Here is a 20,725-nt window from a genome sequence, read left to right as displayed (position 1 = left end):
TTTGACAGCTTTATTACATGTGAGGAATGTGTAAGAAATAGACATTCCTCACATGTCATAAAAATGTCAAACAGTCGCAAATCATGCACAAGGGAGCGATTCAAACATATCAATGAGCAGCTGTAAATACACGGAGCTCGGCCCGAGCATACTCGGCGAAAGGGTTAATAGAACATACTCGCTCAACACTAATAACTGTAAATAAAATGTTAATTTCTAGTACTTGGTTGAAAACCCTTTGTTGGCAATGACTGCCTGAAGTCTTGAACTCATGGACATCACCAGACGCTGTGTTTCCTCCTTTTTGATGCTCTGCCAGGCCTTCACTGCGGTGGTTTTCAGTTGTTGTTTGTTTGTGGGCCTTTCTGTCTGAAGTTTAGTCTTTAACAAGTGAAATGCATGCTCAATTGGGTTGAGATCAGGTGACTGATTTGGCCATTCAAGAATATTCCACTTCTTTGCTTTAATAAACTCCTGGGTTGCTTTGGCTTTATGTTTTGGGTCATTGTCCATCTGTAGTATGAAACGACGACCAATCAGTTTGGCTGCATTTGGCTGGATCAGAGCACACAGTATGGCTCTGAATACATCAGAATTCATTCGGCTGCTTCTGTCCTGTGTCACATCATCAATAAACACTAGTGACCCAGTGCCACTGGCAGTCATGCATGCCCAAGCCATCACACTGCCTCTGCCGTGTTTTATAGATGATGTGGTATGCTTTGGATCATGAGCTGTACCACGCCTTTGCCATACTTTTCTCTTTCCATCATTCTGGTTGAGGTTGATCTTGGTTTCATCTGTCCAAAGAATGTTCTTCCAGAACTGTGCTGGCTTTTTTAGATGTTTTTTAGCAAAGTCCAGTCTAGCCTTTTTATTCTTGATGCTTATGAGTGGCTTGCACCATGCAGTGAACCCTCTGTATTTACTTTCATGCAGACATCTCTTTATGGTAGATTTGGATATTGATATGCCTACTTCCTGGAGAGTGTTGTTCACTTGGTTGGCTGTTCTGAAGGGGTTTCTCTTCACCATGGAGATTATTCTGCGATCATCCACCACTGTTGTCTTCTGTGGGCGCCCAGGTCTTTTGCATTGATGAGTTCACCAGTGCTTTCTTTCTATCTCAGGATGTACCAAACTGTAGATTTTGCCACTCCTAATATTGTAGCAATTTCTCAGATGAGTTTTTTCTGTTTTTGCAGCTTAAGGATGGCTTGTTTCACCTGCATGGAGAGCTCCTTTGAGGGCATGTTTACTTCACAGCAAAACCTTCCAAATGCAAGCACCACACCTCAAATCAACTCCAGGCCTTTTATTTGCTTAATTGAGAATGACATAGCGAAGTGATTGCCCACACCTGTCCATGAAATAGCCTTGGAGTCAATTGTCCAATTACTTTTGGTCCCTTTTAAAAACAGGGTGGCACTTGTTAAGGAGCTGAAACTCCTAAACCCTTCATCCAATTTTAATGGGGATACCCTCAAATGAAAGCTGAAAGTCTGAACTTCAACTGCATCTGAATTGTTTTGTTTAAAATTCATTGTGGTAATGTCTAGAACCAAAATTAGAAAAATGTTGTCTCTGTCCAAATATATATGGACCTAACTGTAGGTATGGTCATTTAATTAAAGAAAAGTGACTGCCAAAAGTTTTGCATATACTATTTATTGATCACAAAAAACATAGGGAGCAATTCATTGTTTACAATGTGTTACGGATCCGGATGGTGGAACCTCTGTGCTGCGGTGCAAAGAGGGACCCAGAGGGGCGCAACTAGGTATCAACTCGGAGCGACCTAGGTCGTACGGCGGCTCAATCGACTCCATGACCAGGGAGGGTCCGAGCAGAGGGACCAGGTGCTACTCTGAGGACGACCTTGTAAGGGAGCAGGTGACTCCCAAGGTACAGATGGCAGGGACTGACCGGTATTGCAGATGGGCACAGCAGGCAGGCTGACGAGTGATCCGGGTGGATGGACTGGCAGACACGGCAGGCGAAAGGCGGGAGCTTCTAGGTAGGCTGTCAGGTGGTCACGGCAGGTGACAGGCAGGAGCCTCTAGGTAGGCTGTCAGGTGGTCATGGCAAGTGACGGGCAGGAGCCTCCAGGTAGGCTGACAGGTGGTCACGGCAAGTGACAGGCAGGAGCCTCTAGGTAGGCTGTCAGGTGGTCACGGCAAGTGACAGGCAGGAGCCTCCAGGTAGGCTGACAGGTGGTCACGGCAAGTGACAGGCAGGAGCCTCTAGGTAGGCTATCAGTTGGTCACGGCAAGTGATGGGCAGGAGCCTCCAGGTAGGCTGACAGGTGGTCACGGCAAGTATCAAGCAGGTGCTTCCAGGTGAGCAGGCGGGCAAAGCCCATAGACAGACTGGCGGACTGAACGGAAGACAGACTGTCGGGCTGGAGAGGAGTCAGGCTGGCGGACTGGATTGGTAGTCAGGCTGGCGGGCAGGACTAGTAGTCAGGCTAGCAGCAGGACCTGAGGACTGAAGCAGAGGTAAGTATACTGTGCAACAACTGTTGCTCGGGCACCTCCATTTTGGAGGAGGTGCCTCATATATGGGAGGACCTCCGGCAATTGGCCGGGGAATCCTTAGGGCGGCGCGCGCGGCCCCTTTAAGAGGGAGGGAGCGCGGGCACGCCCTAACCACCGTGCCCGGGAAGCTGCGCGCGCCGGCAGAAGCAGGAAGAGGAGCGCTGGAGAACGCCAGGCGGGGAGCGCGGCGGTGAGAGGGACAGCGTCTCTGCCTGGCAGGGGGCAGAGATGCCGATGCTACACAATGCCATAACTTAGTATTTTGTATCATAACCTCTTGCTTTAATTACTGCACCACACCGAAGGCGCAATCAAGCCACTAGGGTATTCAAGACATCTTGCTCCATTCCATTTGCAAATCTGCAAACAATTCATCCTTTATTGCTCTAATTCATCCCAAAGGTGCTCTGTAGGGTTGAAATCAGGTGATTGGCATGGCCATTGCAACCGGTGAACATTTTCTTTGCCAACCAATTTTTGACTAAATTCAAGTTGGACCTTCTAGTCCTTTGCAGAGATGAAAGGGTTTTTGACTGGAACTCGTGCATTCAACCCTACTGCTCGTAGCAGTCACACCACAGTTAGGCGACTCACTTTGACCCCATATTCTTCTTTCATTTCATGCAAAATCTATACAGCACTTTTATGGACATCAGATACTGACTTTTTCTTAATAATCTGATCAACTCTGGAGGAAGTTTTCCGTGGTCGTCCACTACTAGATTTGTCAGCTGTTCCATAACCTTCCTTTTCTTTCTTTAATATACGTGACATTTGACTCTGAGAACAGTTAAATTCCATAGTTGAATTATTTTTAGCTTTTGCCTGACTTCACTCTCAGAATAATAAGCTTCCTGACATCTGGTAATAAATTTGACTTTGTCTTTACAATGTTTTAACCTAAAAACACAAACATAAAAAAAAAAAAATTAGGCAAAATTCGACTACTCATGACAAAATATGCAAAACATTTGGCCCAGCAAATGTTGAAAACTAACACATAAAGAGTCAAACACAATTTTCGTCCTTATAGCTGACAACCATTTGCTTTCAATCTACTAAAATCACCAGGAAAATGGCATCACAACAACCAGACAGAGGTAATAACACTTAAAAAAAAAATGCTAAACTTTTGGTCGCCACTGTATATACATCTTTATAATCTGTCTACATATTTTACCTGCTTAAGTTTACCGCTGGTGAATGTTGGTGACAACACTGTCCGTATCCTTTTCCATTGATCATCAACAGCATTTGATACTGCAGATTCTAAAGGGCCATTAAGGCCAAAATTCTAAAAGGAAGCAATTTTTTTTAATTAATATAGATAACAAGAATCACTAGAAATATACAATATCATACCAGGATTTGGTTGAAGGACTTACCCTTCTGTTGGTAAATATAGTATAGCATTCCTTAACTAGGATGAACTTAATTATTGCGGGGTCCATTACTCCCAGCACCGGCTGTCTCCCATCATAGAACCTAGTTCAGAAAACAGATGTGTTCAAATAAATTGTGAGACCAGCACTATAGGCACAAGATGATTGCTTACATTTATCAATTAAAAGTTGAACAGTCTCAGCCGTGTACGTCAGTGATGAGATTACAGTACATGATCCTTTGTAATGTGTAATAAGCTCAGACTTACCTTACCGTTATTTCTGTAGACAAAGGGATTTTACCAGGGTTTTAAGCTATTGACTATTCATAAAATGGGATAACGTATGAGAGCTGGAGTCCAAAGACTGGACCCCACTGATTCAGAAAATGGGGCCCTGTATAATGTTAAATGCAAAAGAGGTCAAGTGTGTGCACTTCCACTCATTCATAGTGTAAGGCAGAAATAGCCGAGCGCTGTACTCAGCTTTCTCCAGTAGTCCCATAATAGACAATGTATGGAGTGCCAATGTGTATGCTCGATCATGACTCCATTTAGACAGGCCTCTGCTGAGCTCCATTATCTGAATAAATGGGGTTCCCAGTGATTAGTAAGCTATACTCTAGCTTTTGGATGAGGCATAACTTTCAATCTTGGTAAAAAAAAAACCTTTATCTAAAGAAATTGTGGTCACACATGTTTGAGCTAAGTAGACATTCTAAAGACTAATATATTTTATCTTTTAAAAGGAACCTGACTGCGGAGTCCAACTTTGTCAATTCAGCCAGGTACGTTTTTCTTTGAAATGCAGCTTTTCAGAGAAAACACATTTAACCGCTTCCCGACCGCCCACTGTACATAAACGTCGGCGCTGCCTGGGCTCTGTGCAGCGTCGACGTTTATGAACGGTCGGTGGTCCCGCAGCCCTCAGGACCCCCAGGGTCCTGCAAGTGATGCGGTTGTGGTTCAGAGTGACAGCTCTGACAGGGGACATCATCGGGACCTGATTGGATCAGGTCCCAATGATGTTAACCCTTTTCTAGCTTCTATATGCCACGATCTATAGTGATCGCGGCATATAGAAGATAGTGAGAGGAGAGGGGGTCGTCCACTTACCTCTCCGACGGGCCCCTGATGTCTTCCAGGACCTGCCGTTGTTATGGCAGCTGGAGGTCACATGACCGCCTCCAGATCTGCCATATATGGTGTCCTGTTGAGCTCAGGCTGCAGCTGAGTCCAGCAGGAGACAGACAGTGTGAAACTGTCAGCAAACTTCTCATGCAATGCAATACATGTCTATTGCATTGCATGAGAACAGTGATTAGAAAAATAAAAATTAATGTCCCATACAGGGACTAAGTAAAAATGTAAAAAAAAGTCTAAAAAATGTTTTCAAACTGTTAAAAAAAAATCACAAAATAAATAAAAATAAATAAAGAAAATATTAAACCAATAAATCCGTATATTTATGCAAAAACAAAGAGTACACATATTTGGTATAGCTGCATCCGAAACAACCCGATCTATAAAACTGTCACACTAATTAACTCCTTCTGTGCACACCGTAATAAAAATAAATAAAAAACGGAGCAAAAAACTATGCTTTTTCCTCATATCGCCAAACAAAAAGTGGAAAAAAATGCGATCAGAAAGCAAAATGGAAATAAAAATGGTACCGCTGAAAACGTCATCTTGTTCCGCAAAAAAAAGCCGCCATACAGCTCCATCAGCCGAAAAATAAAAAAGTTATAGCTCTCAGAAAAAAGCGATGCAAAAAAATATTTTTTCTATAAAATTGTTTTATTGTGTAAAAGCGCCAAAACATAAAAAAATATACAGTAAATGTAGTATCGCTGTAAATGTACTGACCCGAAGAATAACGCTGCCTTATCACTTTTACCACACGCAGAACGGCATAAAAAAAACCTCAAAAAACAATTCCTGAATTGTTGGTTTTTGTTAATTTTACCTCCCAAAAAACGGAATAGAAAGCGATCAAAAAATGTCACGTACTCAAAAATGGTACCAATAAAAATGTCAACTCGTCCCGCAAAAAACAAGCCATAATATGACTCAGTCAGCCGAAATATGGAAAAATTATAGCTCTCAAAATATGGCGATGCAAAAACTAGATTTTGCAAAAAAAGTGTCTTTTAGTGTGTGACAGCTGTCAGTCATAAAAACCCGATATAAATCTGGTATCTCTGTAATCACACCGACCCGAAGAATAGAGTAATCTCATCACTTATACCGCACGAGGAAAGGCGTAAAAAATAAATAAAACCAATTCTTCACCTGCTACTGATTTGTTTATTATGTCTCCCAAAGATCGCAGTAAGGCTGTGCTCACATTTATCCTGTGCTCTCTGCTGAGCGCTTACACCGGAGTTTCCGTGTAAATATCTGTAATACGTGATTCAGACGGAACCCGTGATGGAAGATTCCCTGTAATGAGGCAGATATAGGCCACTGTGGATGCCATTTGGCCTGTGATCCCACGGTGTCATTTTTTTAAGCGTGCATAAAAATGCGGTTGGCCAAAATTTTGTGCACTTCTGAAAAAAAGGACACCGCCAAACAGAGGCCAGACGGAGTCCAGAGTAACTCTGCTGCCTCATTATAGTGAATGGATCCTGCAGGGGTTTCATCTGAATTACATCACTTGGAAATTTAGATGGAAACCCCGATGTAAGTGCTCAGCCTAGAGCGCCGGATAAATGTTACGTAAAATGTTCCCAATAAAAGCTTCAACTTGGTCCTCAAAAAAAGCTAGTCCCCACTCAGGTCCGTCATCTGTTAAAAATATAAGGGACTTCCAAGTTACAGGTAGCAGAAAGTTCTCCAATTGTCAAATAGCGCTCCGTCCCTTCCAGATCTCGCCGTATGGCTAAGCGGTACGATACAGCCACATATGGGGTATTGCCACTTTTAGAAGAAATTGTGTGACACATTTCGGCACATTTTTACCCATTGCCCTGTGTGAAAATGTAAAATCTGAGGGTAAAACATTTTTTTGTGGTAAAAATACAATTATGTTTTCTTCACTGCCCAATGGTATAAATTAAAAAATTAAAAAATACTCACTACTTCCCTAGATGAATTCCTTGAGAGGTGTAGTTTACAAAATGGGGTCACTTGTGGGGGTTTCTGCTGTTTTGGCATGTCAGCGACTCTTCAAATGTGACAAGGTGTCTGCAACCTATCCCAGCCAACATAGCGCTCCTTTCTTTTCCGAACCCTGCCGTACACCAAAGCAGTGGTTTTCCCCCACATATGGGGTATCAGCGTACTCAGGAGAAATTGCAAAACAAATTTCATGGTGCAATTTCTCCTGTTATCCTTATGATAATGCATAATTAGGGGATGAAAAACATTTTTTGTGGGAAAAATGTGAAAATGTTATTTTTACGGCTCAATATTATAAACTTCTGTGAAGCACCTGGGGGTGCAAGGTGCTCACCACACATCTAGATAAGTTCCCTAAGGGGTCTAGTTTCCAAAATGGTGTCACTTGTGGGGGGTTTCCACTGTTTAGGCACATCAGGGGCTCCCCAAATGCAACATGGAGTCCGCTAATTATTCAAGCAAATTTTACATTCAAAAAGTCAAATGGCGCTCCTTCCCTTCCAAACCCTGCCGTGCACCCAAACAGTGGTTTTCCTCCACATATGGGGTATCGGCGTGTTCAGAAGAAATTGCACAATAAATTTCATGGTGCAATTTATCCTATTACCCTTATGATAATGCAAAATTAAGGGATGAAAAATGTTTTTGTGGGAAAAATGTGAAAATTTTATTTTTACGGCTCAATATTATAAACCTCTGTGAAGCACCTGGGGGTGCAAGGTGCTCACCACACATCTAGATAAGTTCCCTAAGGGGTCTAGTTTCCAAAATGGTGTCACTTGTGGGGGTTTCCACTGTTTAGGCACATCAGGAGCTCTCCAAACGCAACATGGCGTATGCTAATTATTCAAACAAATTTTACATTCAAAAAGTCTAATGGCACTCCTTCCCGTCCGAACCCTGCAGTGCGCCAAACAGTGGTTTTCCATCACATATGGAGTATCAGCGCTCTAATGAGAAATTGCACTACAAATTGTGTATTCCATTTTTTCCTGTTACCCTTGGGAAAATAAAAAAATTGGGTCTAAAATAACATTTTTGTGAAAAAAAGTTAAATGTTCATTGCTTTCTTCCACATTCCAAAAATTCCCGTGAAACACGTGAAGGGTTAATAAACTTCTTGAATGTGGTTTTGAGCACCTTGAGGGGTGCAGTTTTTAGAATGGTGTCACTTTTGGGTATTTTCTGTTATAAAGGCCCCTCAAAGTCACTTCAAATAAGATGTGGTCCCTAAAAAAATGTTTTTGTAAATTTTGTTGGAAAAATGAGAAATCGCTGGTCAACTTTTAACCCTTATAGCTTCCTAACAAAAAAAATATGGGTTCCAAAATTGTGCTGATGTAAAGTAGACATGTGGGAAATGTTATTTATTAACTATTTTGTGTGACATATCTCTCTGATTTAAGGGCATGAAAATTCAAAGTTTGAAAATTGCAAAATTTTCTAAATTTTTGCCAAATTTATGTTTTTTTCACAAATAAACGCAAGTGATATCGAAGAAATGTTACCACTATCATGAAGTACAATATGTCACGAAAAAACAATCTCAGAATCAGGGGAATCCGTTGAAGCGTTCCAGAGTAATTACTTCATAAAGTGACAGTGGTCAGAATTGAAAAAAATGGCCTGGTCACGAATGCAAAAACAGGCTCTGGCGCGAAGTGGTTAAAATATGGCCGGGGACTATACCGCTTGGATGACTGGTACAAGAAGCCGGGCCCTGGTGGCTTGTCCCTACCCCACTTCCATCCTACATGTGTGTATAAGGAGAAACCTGTCACTCAAGAGGAGTGCCGGCAGGGACACACGAAGGGGACATACTTCTTGGACAAGACTCCCATATGGTATGGTCCCCAGCCAGCTTTTAAATGCATGATTTCTCTGAAATACTGCAGCGTTTCAGAGTAAAAGAGTAAAACACACCAGACTGAAATGACAGAACCAATGTCTGATTCATGCGGCCTGCGGTTTGGGCAGCACAAATCAGCTGTCAAGTTCCCTTTATGTCTACAATGACTATAATGTACAGATCTGTAGATCATATAAATGTATTCACAGAATATCACAACTGTATGTAAAAAATTAGCAAAATTATAATATATTAAATAAATACAAATAATGCTGGACACCAGAACCATTATATTGTGCTGTAGTACAAAACAATCCGTGAAACTCAATAAAGTCTTTTACATTGGTTGAGACTTTTAAAAGAGGACCATCGCACTCAGCAAGAGAGTAGATGCCATGTCCCATGATTTGGGAATTATTCAACAGTATTGCGCCATTATTGAGTTGTTTTATATTGCTGTATCATTGCTAGTCAATAAGGTTTGCTCTCTATAGAAGTTTGTCCTTTCTTTCTCGCTGTCTCTCTCTGATGTAGCTCTGATGTCAGTAACCCCTCCATTCTTCCACATTCTTCTTGTTAATTCACCATCCTCAGCCATGTTAGAAGCTCATGTGACCAAGTTGTCAAGCATTTTTCCAAGTGATGCTAAAGTCGCTTGGAAAAGCGCTTGATAACCTGCATGCAGAAATGCATGCAAAAACGCTTGACAAATGCTTCTACCCTGCAGCATTTCTGCATCATGGGCACATAGCCTTATAGCAGACTTATGGGAAAATTGCTGAGTCACATCAACAGCCTCTCTCAGCCTGCTTCTCTCTAACTACCACTAAAGGGAGCCCTAGGACAACTGTGTTCAGATTATGAAACCTATGCCAGAAAGAGAAACAAATACATTACAATTCTGTAAAGGCTTAATACATCTGTTTCTCTTGAAGAGCTGCAGGTTTTCCAAAAACTTAACTCTGAGAGAGAATGCATAGTACGTGATATTAAAGCCAAGACAGAAGCAAGAATTGTACAAATAGCCAAGACATCATCTCGCATTGCTGGGTCCGCCAGACAGTCAAACAATCATCAAAGTCACGCTCTTCGAAATCTTCAACCCTCAGTGAACAGCTTATAAGAGCACATGCAGAAGCCAAAGCTACTAAGGTACAAGCTGCTTTCGCGCAAAAGAAAACTAAAATGGAAGTGGAAGCAGCATGCAAGAAGACAGAAATGGCAGCTGAAGAAGCACGCAGGAAGGCAGAAATGGAAGCCAGCGCAGCACGCAATAAGGCAGAAATAAAGGCCCAAGAAGAGGAATGTGAACACGCCACAGCCATGGCAAGGTTAAAGGTCCTGGAACAAGCTATCAGTGGGAGCCAAAGAGACAGCATCAGTTTAAGTGATTTTGATACGGAAGACCAAGTGACGGTCGAGCACTAAAATGTTCGGGTACTCGTTGCTCGGATCAAGCAAATTAAAATGCTTGCGTGCTCGACCCGAGCAACGAGCCCAATGTAAGTCTATGGGAAAACTGCCCAAATCGATGGGAACAGTGCTCAAATGACATGGGAACAGCATGGGGAAACCCATGGAAGCATCTCTGACTCCTTGGTGTCTGCTGTGAACAATGTGGTCAGAGTTTTACGCCACTTTTACAGGCTCACAATAAAACATACAAAAACTAATCCAAAATGGATTTTCCTGGCGCTTTACACTGTGTACAGAATTATTGGGCAATTATTAGGCAAGTTGTATTTTAGAGGATTATTTTTATTATTGCTCAACAACTATGTTCTCAATCAACCCAAAAGACTCATAAATATCCAAGCTTAATATTTTTGGAAGTGGGAGTGTTTTTTTTTTTAGATTTTGCTATCTTAGGAGGATATCTGTTTGTGCAAGTAACTTTTACTGTGCCGAATTATTAGGCAACTTAATAAAAACCAAATATAATCCCATCTCACTTGCTTATTTTCACCAGGTAAACCAATATCAGTGCACAAAATTTAGAAATAAGCATTTCTGACATGTAAAAAAACAAAAAAATTAGTGATCAATATAGCCACCTTTCTTTATGATAACACTCAACAGCCTTCCATCCATAGATTCTCTCAGTTGCTTGATCTGTTTTCGATCAACATTGCGTGCAACAGCCACCACAGCCTCCCAGACACTGTTTCTAGAGGTGTACTGTTTTCCCTCCCTGTAGAACTCACATTTTATGATGGACCACAGGTTCTCTATGGGGTTCAGATCAAGTGAACAAGGGGGCCATGTCATTATTTTTTCTTCTTTTAGACCTTTACTGGCCAGCCACGCTGTGGAGTAGTTGGATGCATGTGATGGAGCATTGTCCTGCATGAAAATCATGTTATAATTGAACAATACCGACTTCTTCCTGTACCACTGCTTGAAGAAGTTGTCTTCCAGAAACTGGCAGTAGGTCTGGAAGTTGAGCTTCACTCCATCCTCAACCTGAAAAGGTCCCACAAGTTCATCTTTTATGATACCAGCCCATACCAGTACCCCACCTCCACCTTGCTGGCGTCTGAGTCGGAGTGGAGCTCTCTGCCCTTAACAGATCCAGCCTCTGGCCCATAAAGAGTCACTCTCATTTTATCAGTCTATAAAACCTTTGAAAAATCAGTCTTAAGATATTTCTTGGCCCATTCTTGACGTTTTATCTTATGTTTCTTGTTCAAAGGTGGTCGTTTTTCAGCCTTCCTTACCTTTGCCATGTCCCTGAGTATCACACACCTTGTGCTTTTTGATACTCCAGTAACGTTGCAGCTCTGACATATGGCAAAACTGGTGGCGAAAGGCATCTTGGCAGCTTCACGCTTGATTTTCCTCAATTCATGGGCAGTTATTTTGCGCCTTTTTTGGCCAACACGCTTCTTGCGACCCTGTTGGCTATTTGCCATGAAACGCTTGATTGTTCGGTGATCACGCTTCAAAAGTTTGGAAATTTCAAGACTGCTGCATCCCTTCAAGACATCTCACAATTTTGGACTTTTCAGAGCCCGTCAAATCTCTCTTCTGACCCATTTTGCCAAAGGAAAGTAAGTTGCCTAATAATTAAGCACACCTTATATAGGGTGTTGATGTCATTAGTCAACACCCCTCCTCATTACAGAGATGCACATCACCAGATTTACTTAATTGGTAGTTGGCTCTCAAGCCTATGCAGCTTGGAGTAGGACAACATGTATAAAAAGTATCATGTGATCAAAATACTCATTTGCCTAATAATTCGGCGCACAGTGTACATGTGAGAAAGGGGTATACATCGCAAAAATAATTACAAAAATCTTGAACAAAAATGTGACAGCGACTGGTACAGCAGAGGAGAGGACCCTGCCCGCGAAGGCTCACAGTCTACAAGGGATGGGTGAGGATACAGTAGGTGAGGATAGAACTGGTCATGCAGCGGTATGTTGGAGCGAGGGTTACTGCAGGTTGTACGCTTGTCGGAAGAGGTGGGTCTTCAGGTGCCTTTTGAAGGTTTCAACAGTAGGGTCAGAAATGTTGGGATAGAGAGTTCCAGAGTAGGGGGGATGTATGGGAGAAATCTAGTATGCGATTGGGGGAAGAGGAGATAAGAGGAGAGTAGAGAAGAAGATCTTGTGAGGATCTGAGGTTGCATACAGGTAAGTACCGGGAGACTAGGTCACAGATGTATGGAGGAGACAGGTTGTGGATGGCTTTGCATGCCAAGGATAGGGTTTTGAACTGGAGTCTCTGGGCAATGAGGAGCCAGTGAAAGGATTGACAGAGGAGAGGCCAAGGAATAGTGAGGGGACCGGTGGATTAGTCGAGCAACAGAGTTTAGGATAGATTGGAGAGGTGCGAGAGTGTTAGAAGTGAGGCCATAGAGCAGGAGGTTGCAGTAGTCGAGGCGGGAGATGATGAGGGCGTGCACTAGTGCTTTTGTAGATTCGTGGTTGAGAAAAGTGTGGATCCAGGAGATTTTTTTTATTTGGAGTCGGCATGTTCCTCACCCTGATCCTCCTTCCTCTCACCATTCTGAGTGCCCTGAGACAACTGATCCGATACTTGGACACTCCGAGAGCTGTTTTGTTCATCTTTCCATTTATAGATTCTGGCCTCTCGCTCGGTCCGCTAATAAGTGGAAAGAGCTTGGATATGTGGTTTGAAGGAGAGAGTCCAGGGTTACCCGAAGAGCTGTTCACATTTCCATTTATAGATTTGGGCCTCTCGCTTGGTCCGCTTCAAGCAGTTCAACAGAAAATCGCATGGTGATGGTGACGGTGGGAAAGTGCAATTACTGTCGCAAGAGGTGGATGATCATGAGACACAATGGGCAGAAAGTCAGGAGGAGGACCAGGGTGCGGAAGTGGAAAATGAAGCTGTGGACGACGAAGTCACTGACCCATCCTGGCAAAGGGACATGTAGAATGAGGACAGCAGCACACAGGGAGAGGGAGGCATAGCACCACAATAGGCAGGAACAAGCAGTGTGGTGGCCACAAACACAAGGCGGGCAACTGTTCCCCGGAACACCAACACGACGGAAGTTGCCAGTACAACTTCTCAAATCTGGTTCATTTTTAAAGACTGTTTAGATAACCCCAAAAAGGCCATTTAAAACATCTGCCAGGCCAGCATCAGCAAGAGCGCCAAAACTACAAGCCTGACTACCAGCATGCTCAGGCACATGACAGCAAAGCACCTGACTAGCTGGGTTGATCGCTAGGGTCCAGAAACAGTGTCTGCGGGTGACACCACTGCCTGTTCCGCTGTTGTGCATGCATGCCAATCCCCTGTCCATGGTGCATGCGAAGATGCCTCCCGTCCTGCACCTGTCGTTGCAGACTTTCAACCATCACCATCCATGTCCTTGTCGCAGCACAGCTTTCAGTTGTCCATACCTCAGTCCTTGGAATGCAAGTGCAAGTATGCTGCCAAACACCCACCCATCCACAGGCCGCAATACTAAACTGCCACATTTCTGGACTGCTTGCACTAGAAATTTTGCCTTTTAGGCTTGTGAAGGCAGAAGGTTTCCACAACCTCATGGCGGTGGCCGGGGCTCGGTACTTGGTCCCTAGCCACCAATATTTTACCCGGTGTCGTCCCTGCCTTACACAACCACGGGTCCCAGAACATTACCCGTACCCTTCCCAGCGCAGTTAGCGGGAAGGACCACCTAACCACAAACACGTGGACAAGTGAATGTGGCCAGGGACGGTACATCTCACTGATGCATTTTAACTGGGTTAATATTATGGAAGCCGGGACCTAGTGGGACCCTGGGATGGAAAATGTCTTCCCGATGCATAGGATTGAGTGCCTTGGGTCAATCAAGGTACAACACAATATTCACAAGGTAGACAGCAGCAGTAGTCAGTCTCCTAATCTACAAGCAAATTATTCATGATGATAGAGGCCACCATCTCCTTAGCTTGCTGCTAGTATTTTTCTGTGGGAATCAGCTTGGCTCCAACCAGCTTGGAATATTGCCAGTGAGCTGTGGCACGACACCATGTTATTAGTAGTGCCCCCATTACCAGTAGCAAAGCCATCCACAATTTCTTTCTCAGGAATTTTATTTGGTAGACTGAGTGGCTGGCCAAATACATTAGTTTCTCACAATCGAGCTGAAGATACTGAGTGGCAGTAGGTGCAAGTTCCTCCAGAATGTTAGACTGGAGATTACATAAGGGAATATATCAGGAGAGATTAGCTCAGAGATGTACGGAGGATTAAGGTTATGGATGGCTTTGTAGGTCAATGTTAGTAGTTTGAACTGGATACGCTGGGCAATTGGGAGCCAGTGAACGGATCTTATAGATTGCAATCTTTTAGATTGCTGGAGCCGGTTCACAGAAAATAACAGCCATAGAGTGTCCGGGAACCTTCCCACAGACTTTTCTTAGCCAGGGCTGCTTCTCGTCAGGGTTGGACGGGCCCACTAGAGAACCGGAGACTCCTCCAGGTCGCCCTATGAATAAGGGTGTTGTATACACCAGAAACACGTCAGGTTTCTGAGGTTTCATTTTAGTATGTTTTAGTTTTTTCTTCAATAAAGAACAATTTTTAATTATTTCCTGTTGGATGTGCCGGTGGATTTCCCTTTTCTTTTTCATTTGCTTGTGATCACCAATGGGTGCGGCACCCTCAGGATGGATTCCGGCTGACATATAGTTTTGAAATAGACAACGTGGCAAGCTTTCTACATTTCCTCTCCCCTCTTCCCTTCTACGCCATTTTCCTTGGTCGTCTCCCATGAAGTCCACTTTGGATCAAACAACGACGGATGGTGCGATCTGACACTGATGTTACTTGAGCTTGAAGTTCACCTTTAATCTCTTTAGAAGTTATCCTGGGCTCTTTTGTTACCATTCATATTATCCGTCTCTTTGATTTGTCATCAATTTTCCTCCTGCGGCCACGTCCAGGGAGGTTGGCTACAGTCCCATGGATTTTAAATTTCTGAATAATATGTTCAACTGTAGTCACAGGAACATCAAGCTGCTTGGAGATGGTCTTATAACTTTTTAACATGCTTATCTATAATTTTCTTTCTAATCTCCTGAGACAACTCTTTCCTTTGCTTCCTCTGGTCCATGTTGAGTGTGGTACACACCATGTCACCAAACAGCACAGTGAGTATCTGTAGCCCTATATACAGGCCCACTGACTGATTACAAGATTGTAGACACCTGTGATGTTAATTAGTGGACACAACTTGATTTAACAAGTCCCTTTTGTCACATTATTTTCAGAGGTACCATCATTTCTGTCCAGGCCTATTTCATGAGTTTAATTTTTTTTTAAATCCCGTGGAAGCAGGGTTGAAAAGCAATGTCTGACTTTCATTTGTTCATTTTCATAGATTTTTAATGTATTATTACTTTTGCCAGATTCAAGTTATTTCTGTGACCATTGTGGGTTTTTCTTTCATTAAACGAGGGGTATCAACAATTTTGACCACGTGTGTATATATCTATCTGAACTAACAGTCTGAGGACTAATCCAGCTGCATATATTCAGTGGTGATAGCAGGAGTTAGGCGGGCAGGCAGTGTATGTGGCAGACTGCAGTGCATATAGTGCGAGAGGGTCCATTGAACGTCCTGTTACTATAGGTATTACACAACATATATATATATATATTTATATATATATCCATCTGAACTAACAGTCCTTCTGAGGACTAATCCATCTGCATATAATCAGTGTTAGGCAGGAGTTAGGCAGACAGGCAGTGTATGTGGCAGACTGCAGTGAATATAGGGCAAGAGGGTCCACTGAACGTTCTGTCTGCTGCTGCTGTAATAATTACAGATATTTGTAGACATAGCCCCAGATATCAGGGGCCAGGTCAAATTTTTTTTTTTATCTTAATCCTGGTTATTTGCTTAAAAAGAAATCCAGAGTACACCATTTTTCTGCACCATTTGCTTGTTAGCACTGCAGAATACAGCCAGATCTGTTCCATATTACAGCGTTAAAAATCCAGAAATTTGAACTGAACGTGGAAAATATTGCCCTCCTTCTCCATTCTGTTGCAGTGTGTCGGTCAAGCTATTCACACTAGGTGTCTGTGTAGAATAATATTAGTAAATTACAGGCCTGCTATTTAAAACTGTGGTTCTCTGTCAGACATATCACCTATAAGAATGTTCCAAAATCAGCCACTTCTCCCTTTTCCATTCTGTTGCAGTGTGTCGGTCAAGCTATTCACACTAGGTGTCTGTGAAGAATAGTATTAGTAAATTACAGGCCTGCTATTTAAAACCGTGGTTCTCTGTCAGACATATCACCTATAAGAGTGTTCCAAAATCAGCCATTTCTTCCATTTTCATTTTGTTGCAGTGTCAGTCAAGCTATTCACAATAGGTCTCTGTGTAGAATAAATATATATAATAATATAAATATAAATAATATTTAAAACTGTGGTTCTCTGTCAGACGTATCACATATAATTGCGGTTCAAATCCATTCATTTGTAATGAACTTGGAAAATATTGTCCTCCATTTATAGATTGTAGCAGTGTGTCAGTGTACACCATTTTACAGCTCCATTTGCTTGTTCACAGAATACAGCCAGATTTTTTTAGTTTTATTCATATTACTGTATTGTGTAAGTAGAGGACCTTTTTTCAATGATCAGACTCACGTGATCCATATGACTGACAAAATAATACTGACATTTTGTGGAGCGTGCCAAATATTCCACTCCATTTAAAGTCAGCCACCTGTGTTTTGTTGAACCAATTGACACTTGGTCGCTGACAAATACCATACTATTAGGCGACTGCCTGAAACTGTGGCCATCAGACGTTATCCATATGACTGCCCAATAATCCAGCAATTATTGGGAGCGTGTCAAATATTACATTCCATTTAAAGTATTGCAGTTGAGGGTTCAAACCTACTCACAGTTGGCCGCTGACAAACAGCATATCTGTGAACAACGTTGTCAGAGTATTACGCCACTTTTGCGGACTGACAAAAAAAAACATACAAAAAACAAGCTAAAATGGAAAAAATGTTAAGAAACATTCTTTCCAGGGTAATGACTTGTATATAATACCAAAGAAATAAAAACAATAAAGTTATGAACTGTGGAAGACATTTATGTAACCAAAATGAACACTCATGTATAGGTGGTGATGATACCACCTAGTAGCAGCACATGTTCCTATTGTAAATGCATCTGACAGCGTTATCGATAGGGAATAGAATCGATTTGATTTTTTTTGGGCAGCACCAGCAGCACGCAGTATAAGGCAATAATACCTGGCTGGATCGGTGTAATATGCTATCCATACTGCGATACCTCACCCGTAAAAGAATTTCAGATAAGACAGTTAATATTCTAGAACATAGAATCTATTTGAATTGTCCTTCCCATTATTAAGGAGTGTGTCTCCTATACTGTTATTGCATATGCAACAATTTTAAGGGCTGCCAAAAATTAGGACGCACTCCAGTACACATTTGAAGTGACGTAAAAAAAAAAATAAAAACACAGTAGAATCTTTCTTTAGTATAAAAACTAGACTCGCCAATGTAACCTCAATGTAATCACATTGGTCAGCTCCTGCACCTCCTCCAGTTCGGCCTCCATCTCCAAAATGACCACATTAGTCACAAGCTGGAATCACTGCAGCACTGCTTTGGCCAAGCGGCAACAGGCTGTGCTGAAGATAATATGCTTAATGCTTAGGTGACAAACCGCCCACCGCTGCAGAGTTGTTGAAAGCTGTAACACAGCAGCCTGATCTGTGGCTCTCACCGCTGAACATACAGCGAGACATGGTCATGTGTGACAATGGGCAGAACCTGGTGGTGGAGAAATGACAGCCAGAGTAGATACGGTTTCCCTCTATGCCAGTCCTTTCACCGCCTAAAGAATATGGCTGTGGTGAAATACAACTCTCACCCAGAAGCAGTGTCAGAATGAAAAACATTGGGCCACCAGAGGATTTGATTCTGAGGGCCCACCTTTCTTCCCCCACTCAAAAGCCCCATAGCAGCTGCAAACTTTGCGCTATCATGAACTCTCCTGATGGAGACGCCAGGGCCCACCGGAGGAGTCTCTGGTTCTCTGGTGGGCCCGTCCAACTCTGCCGTGAAGCAGCCCTGGCTAAGAAAAGTGTGTGGGAAGGTTCCCGGACACTCTATGGCTAACATGGGGAGAACATACAAAATCCTTGCAGATGTTGTCCTTGGTGGGATTTTAGCCCAAGACCCCAGCGCTGCAAGGCTTCAGTGCTAACCAGTGAGCCACTGTGCTGTCCTCTCTGTTATCCCTCTGATAGCTAACATGCTGGTGAAACGTGCACCTACTGCCACTCAGTATCTTCAGCTCCTTTGTGGGAAACATGTATTTGGGCAGCCACTCAATCTACCAAATAAAATTCCTGAGAAGGAAATTGTGGATGGCTTTGCTTCTGGTACTGGGTGCCAATACCAAGCCCCTGGAAATATTCCAGGCTGTTTGGAGCCAAGCTGATTCCTACAGAAAAGTACCATCAGCAAGCTAAGGAGATGGTGGCCTCTATCATCATTACGACCTCACCTCGGCACTATGAACTCTCCAAAATGGAGAAGCCAAAGCCCACCGGAGGAGTCTCCGGTTCTCTGGTGGGCCTGTCCAACCCTGCCGAGAAGCAGCCCTGGCTAAGAAAAGTTTGTGGGAAGGTTCCCGGACACTCTATGGCTGTTTTTTTTTTTTTACTGTGGACTGGCTCCATACCATCCCTGGCCACATTCACCTGTCCATGTGTTTGTGGTTAGGCTGTCCTTCCCAGTAAGTGCACTTGGGAGGGCACGGGTAATTTTCTGGGACCTGCGCTTGTGGAAGGCGGAGACGATACCGGGAGAAATAGTGGTGACTGGGGACCAAATATGGACACCCGGCCACCACCGGCATGAGGTGGTGAAAAGCTTCTGCCTTCACGAGCCTAAAAGGCAACATTTCAAGTGCAAGCAAGCAGTCCAGAAATGTCGCAGTTTAGTATTGCGGCCTGCGGGTGGCTGCATACTTGGGCTTGCATTCTAAGAACTGTGGTAGGGACAACTGAATGCTGCAAAGGGACAAAGACTTGGACGGTGATGGTTGCAAGTCTGTAATGACAGGTGCAGGGCGGGGGGCATCTTCGCATGCACCATGGACATGGGATTGGCGTGCACGCACAACAGTGGAAGATTCTGTTGTGTCACCCGCAGATACTGTTTCTGGACCTTGGTGTTCGGTCCAGCTAGTCAGGTGCTTTGCTGTCATGTGCCTGAGCATGCCGGTGGTGGTCAGGCTGGTAGTTTCGGTGATCTTGCTGATGCTGGCCTGGCAGATGTTGCAAATGGCCTTTTTGGAGTTATCTAAACAGTCTTTAAAAAAGAACCAGACTCGGGAAGACCTAACAGTTGTACTGGCAACTTCCGTCGTGTTGGTGTTCCGGGGAGCAGTTGCCCGCCTTGTGTCTGTGGCCACCACACTGCTTGTTCCTGCCAGTTGTGGTGCTACACCTCTCTCCCCCTGTGTGATGCTGTTATCGCTCTACATGTCCCCTTGCCAGGTTGGGTTAACGACTTCATCGTCCACCACTTCATTTTCCACTTCTGCACCCTGGTCCTCCTCCTGACTTTCTGTTCATTGTGTCTCATCATTATAAACCTCTTGCGACAGTATTTGCACCTTTGGGTGACCATGGCTCCTCAAATCACTACATGTGATTTTCTGTTGCCCTGCTCGAACCTGACCGGTCGAGAGGCCCAAACTTATCGATGGAAAAGTGAACAGCTCTTGGGTTAACCCTGGACTCTAATCTCTCCTTCAAACCACATATCCAAGCTCTTTCCACTTCTAAGCGGACCGAGCAAGAGGCTAGAATCTATTAATGGAAAGATGAACAAAACAGCTCTTCGAAATGTACAAGTGTGGGATCAGTTGTCTCAGGGCACTCGGAATGGTGGGAGGAAGGAGGATCAGGGTGAGAAATATGCCGACTCCAGGTAAAAAAAAATCTCCCGGATCCGCACATTTATCAACCACAAATCTACAAAAACACTAGTGCACGCGCTCATCATCTCCCTTCTCGACGACTGCAACCTCCTGCCCTGTGTCCCCCCTTCTAACACTCTCACATTCCTCCAATCTATCCTAAACTCTGTTGCCAGACTAATCCATCTGTTCCCTTGCTATTCCCTGGCCTCTCCTCTCTGTCAATCCCTTCACTGGCTCCCCATTACCCAGAGACTCCAGTTCAAAACCCTAACCTTGGAATGCAAATGTTAGAACCCTCCTCTTAGTTTTTTCTATCTTGTGTTTTGCGGTCACGTGACCATCTGCCTATATATTCCAGCTCCGCCC

The 20,725-nt window shown here is 43.5% G+C and overlaps 1 protein-coding gene across 2 annotated transcripts in view; it reads right to left on the bottom strand.

The window, feature by feature from the left end:
- LOC141156828 (cytochrome P450 3A8-like) overlaps positions 1-20,725 on the bottom strand; it is a 459,870-nt gene that overhangs the window by 98,304 nt on the left and 340,841 nt on the right. For both annotated transcript variants that reach the window (XM_073643251.1, XM_073643242.1), the window contains exons 5-6: positions 3,923-4,022; positions 3,718-3,831 (exon numbers count right to left, since the gene is read on the bottom strand). In XM_073643251.1, the coding sequence (XP_073499352.1) occupies positions 3,718-3,831; positions 3,923-4,022 (214 nt within the window). The remainder of the gene's footprint in view (positions 1-3,717; positions 3,832-3,922; positions 4,023-20,725) is intronic.

Source organism: Phyllobates terribilis, unplaced genomic scaffold, assembly GCF_046119375.1.
Source record: "Phyllobates terribilis strain yellow unplaced genomic scaffold, ASM4611937v1 Scaffold_1__5_contigs__length_1240528914, whole genome shotgun sequence".
NCBI lineage: Eukaryota > Metazoa > Chordata > Amphibia > Anura > Dendrobatidae > Phyllobates > Phyllobates terribilis.
This window is presented reverse-complemented; position numbering and strand designations above follow the sequence as displayed.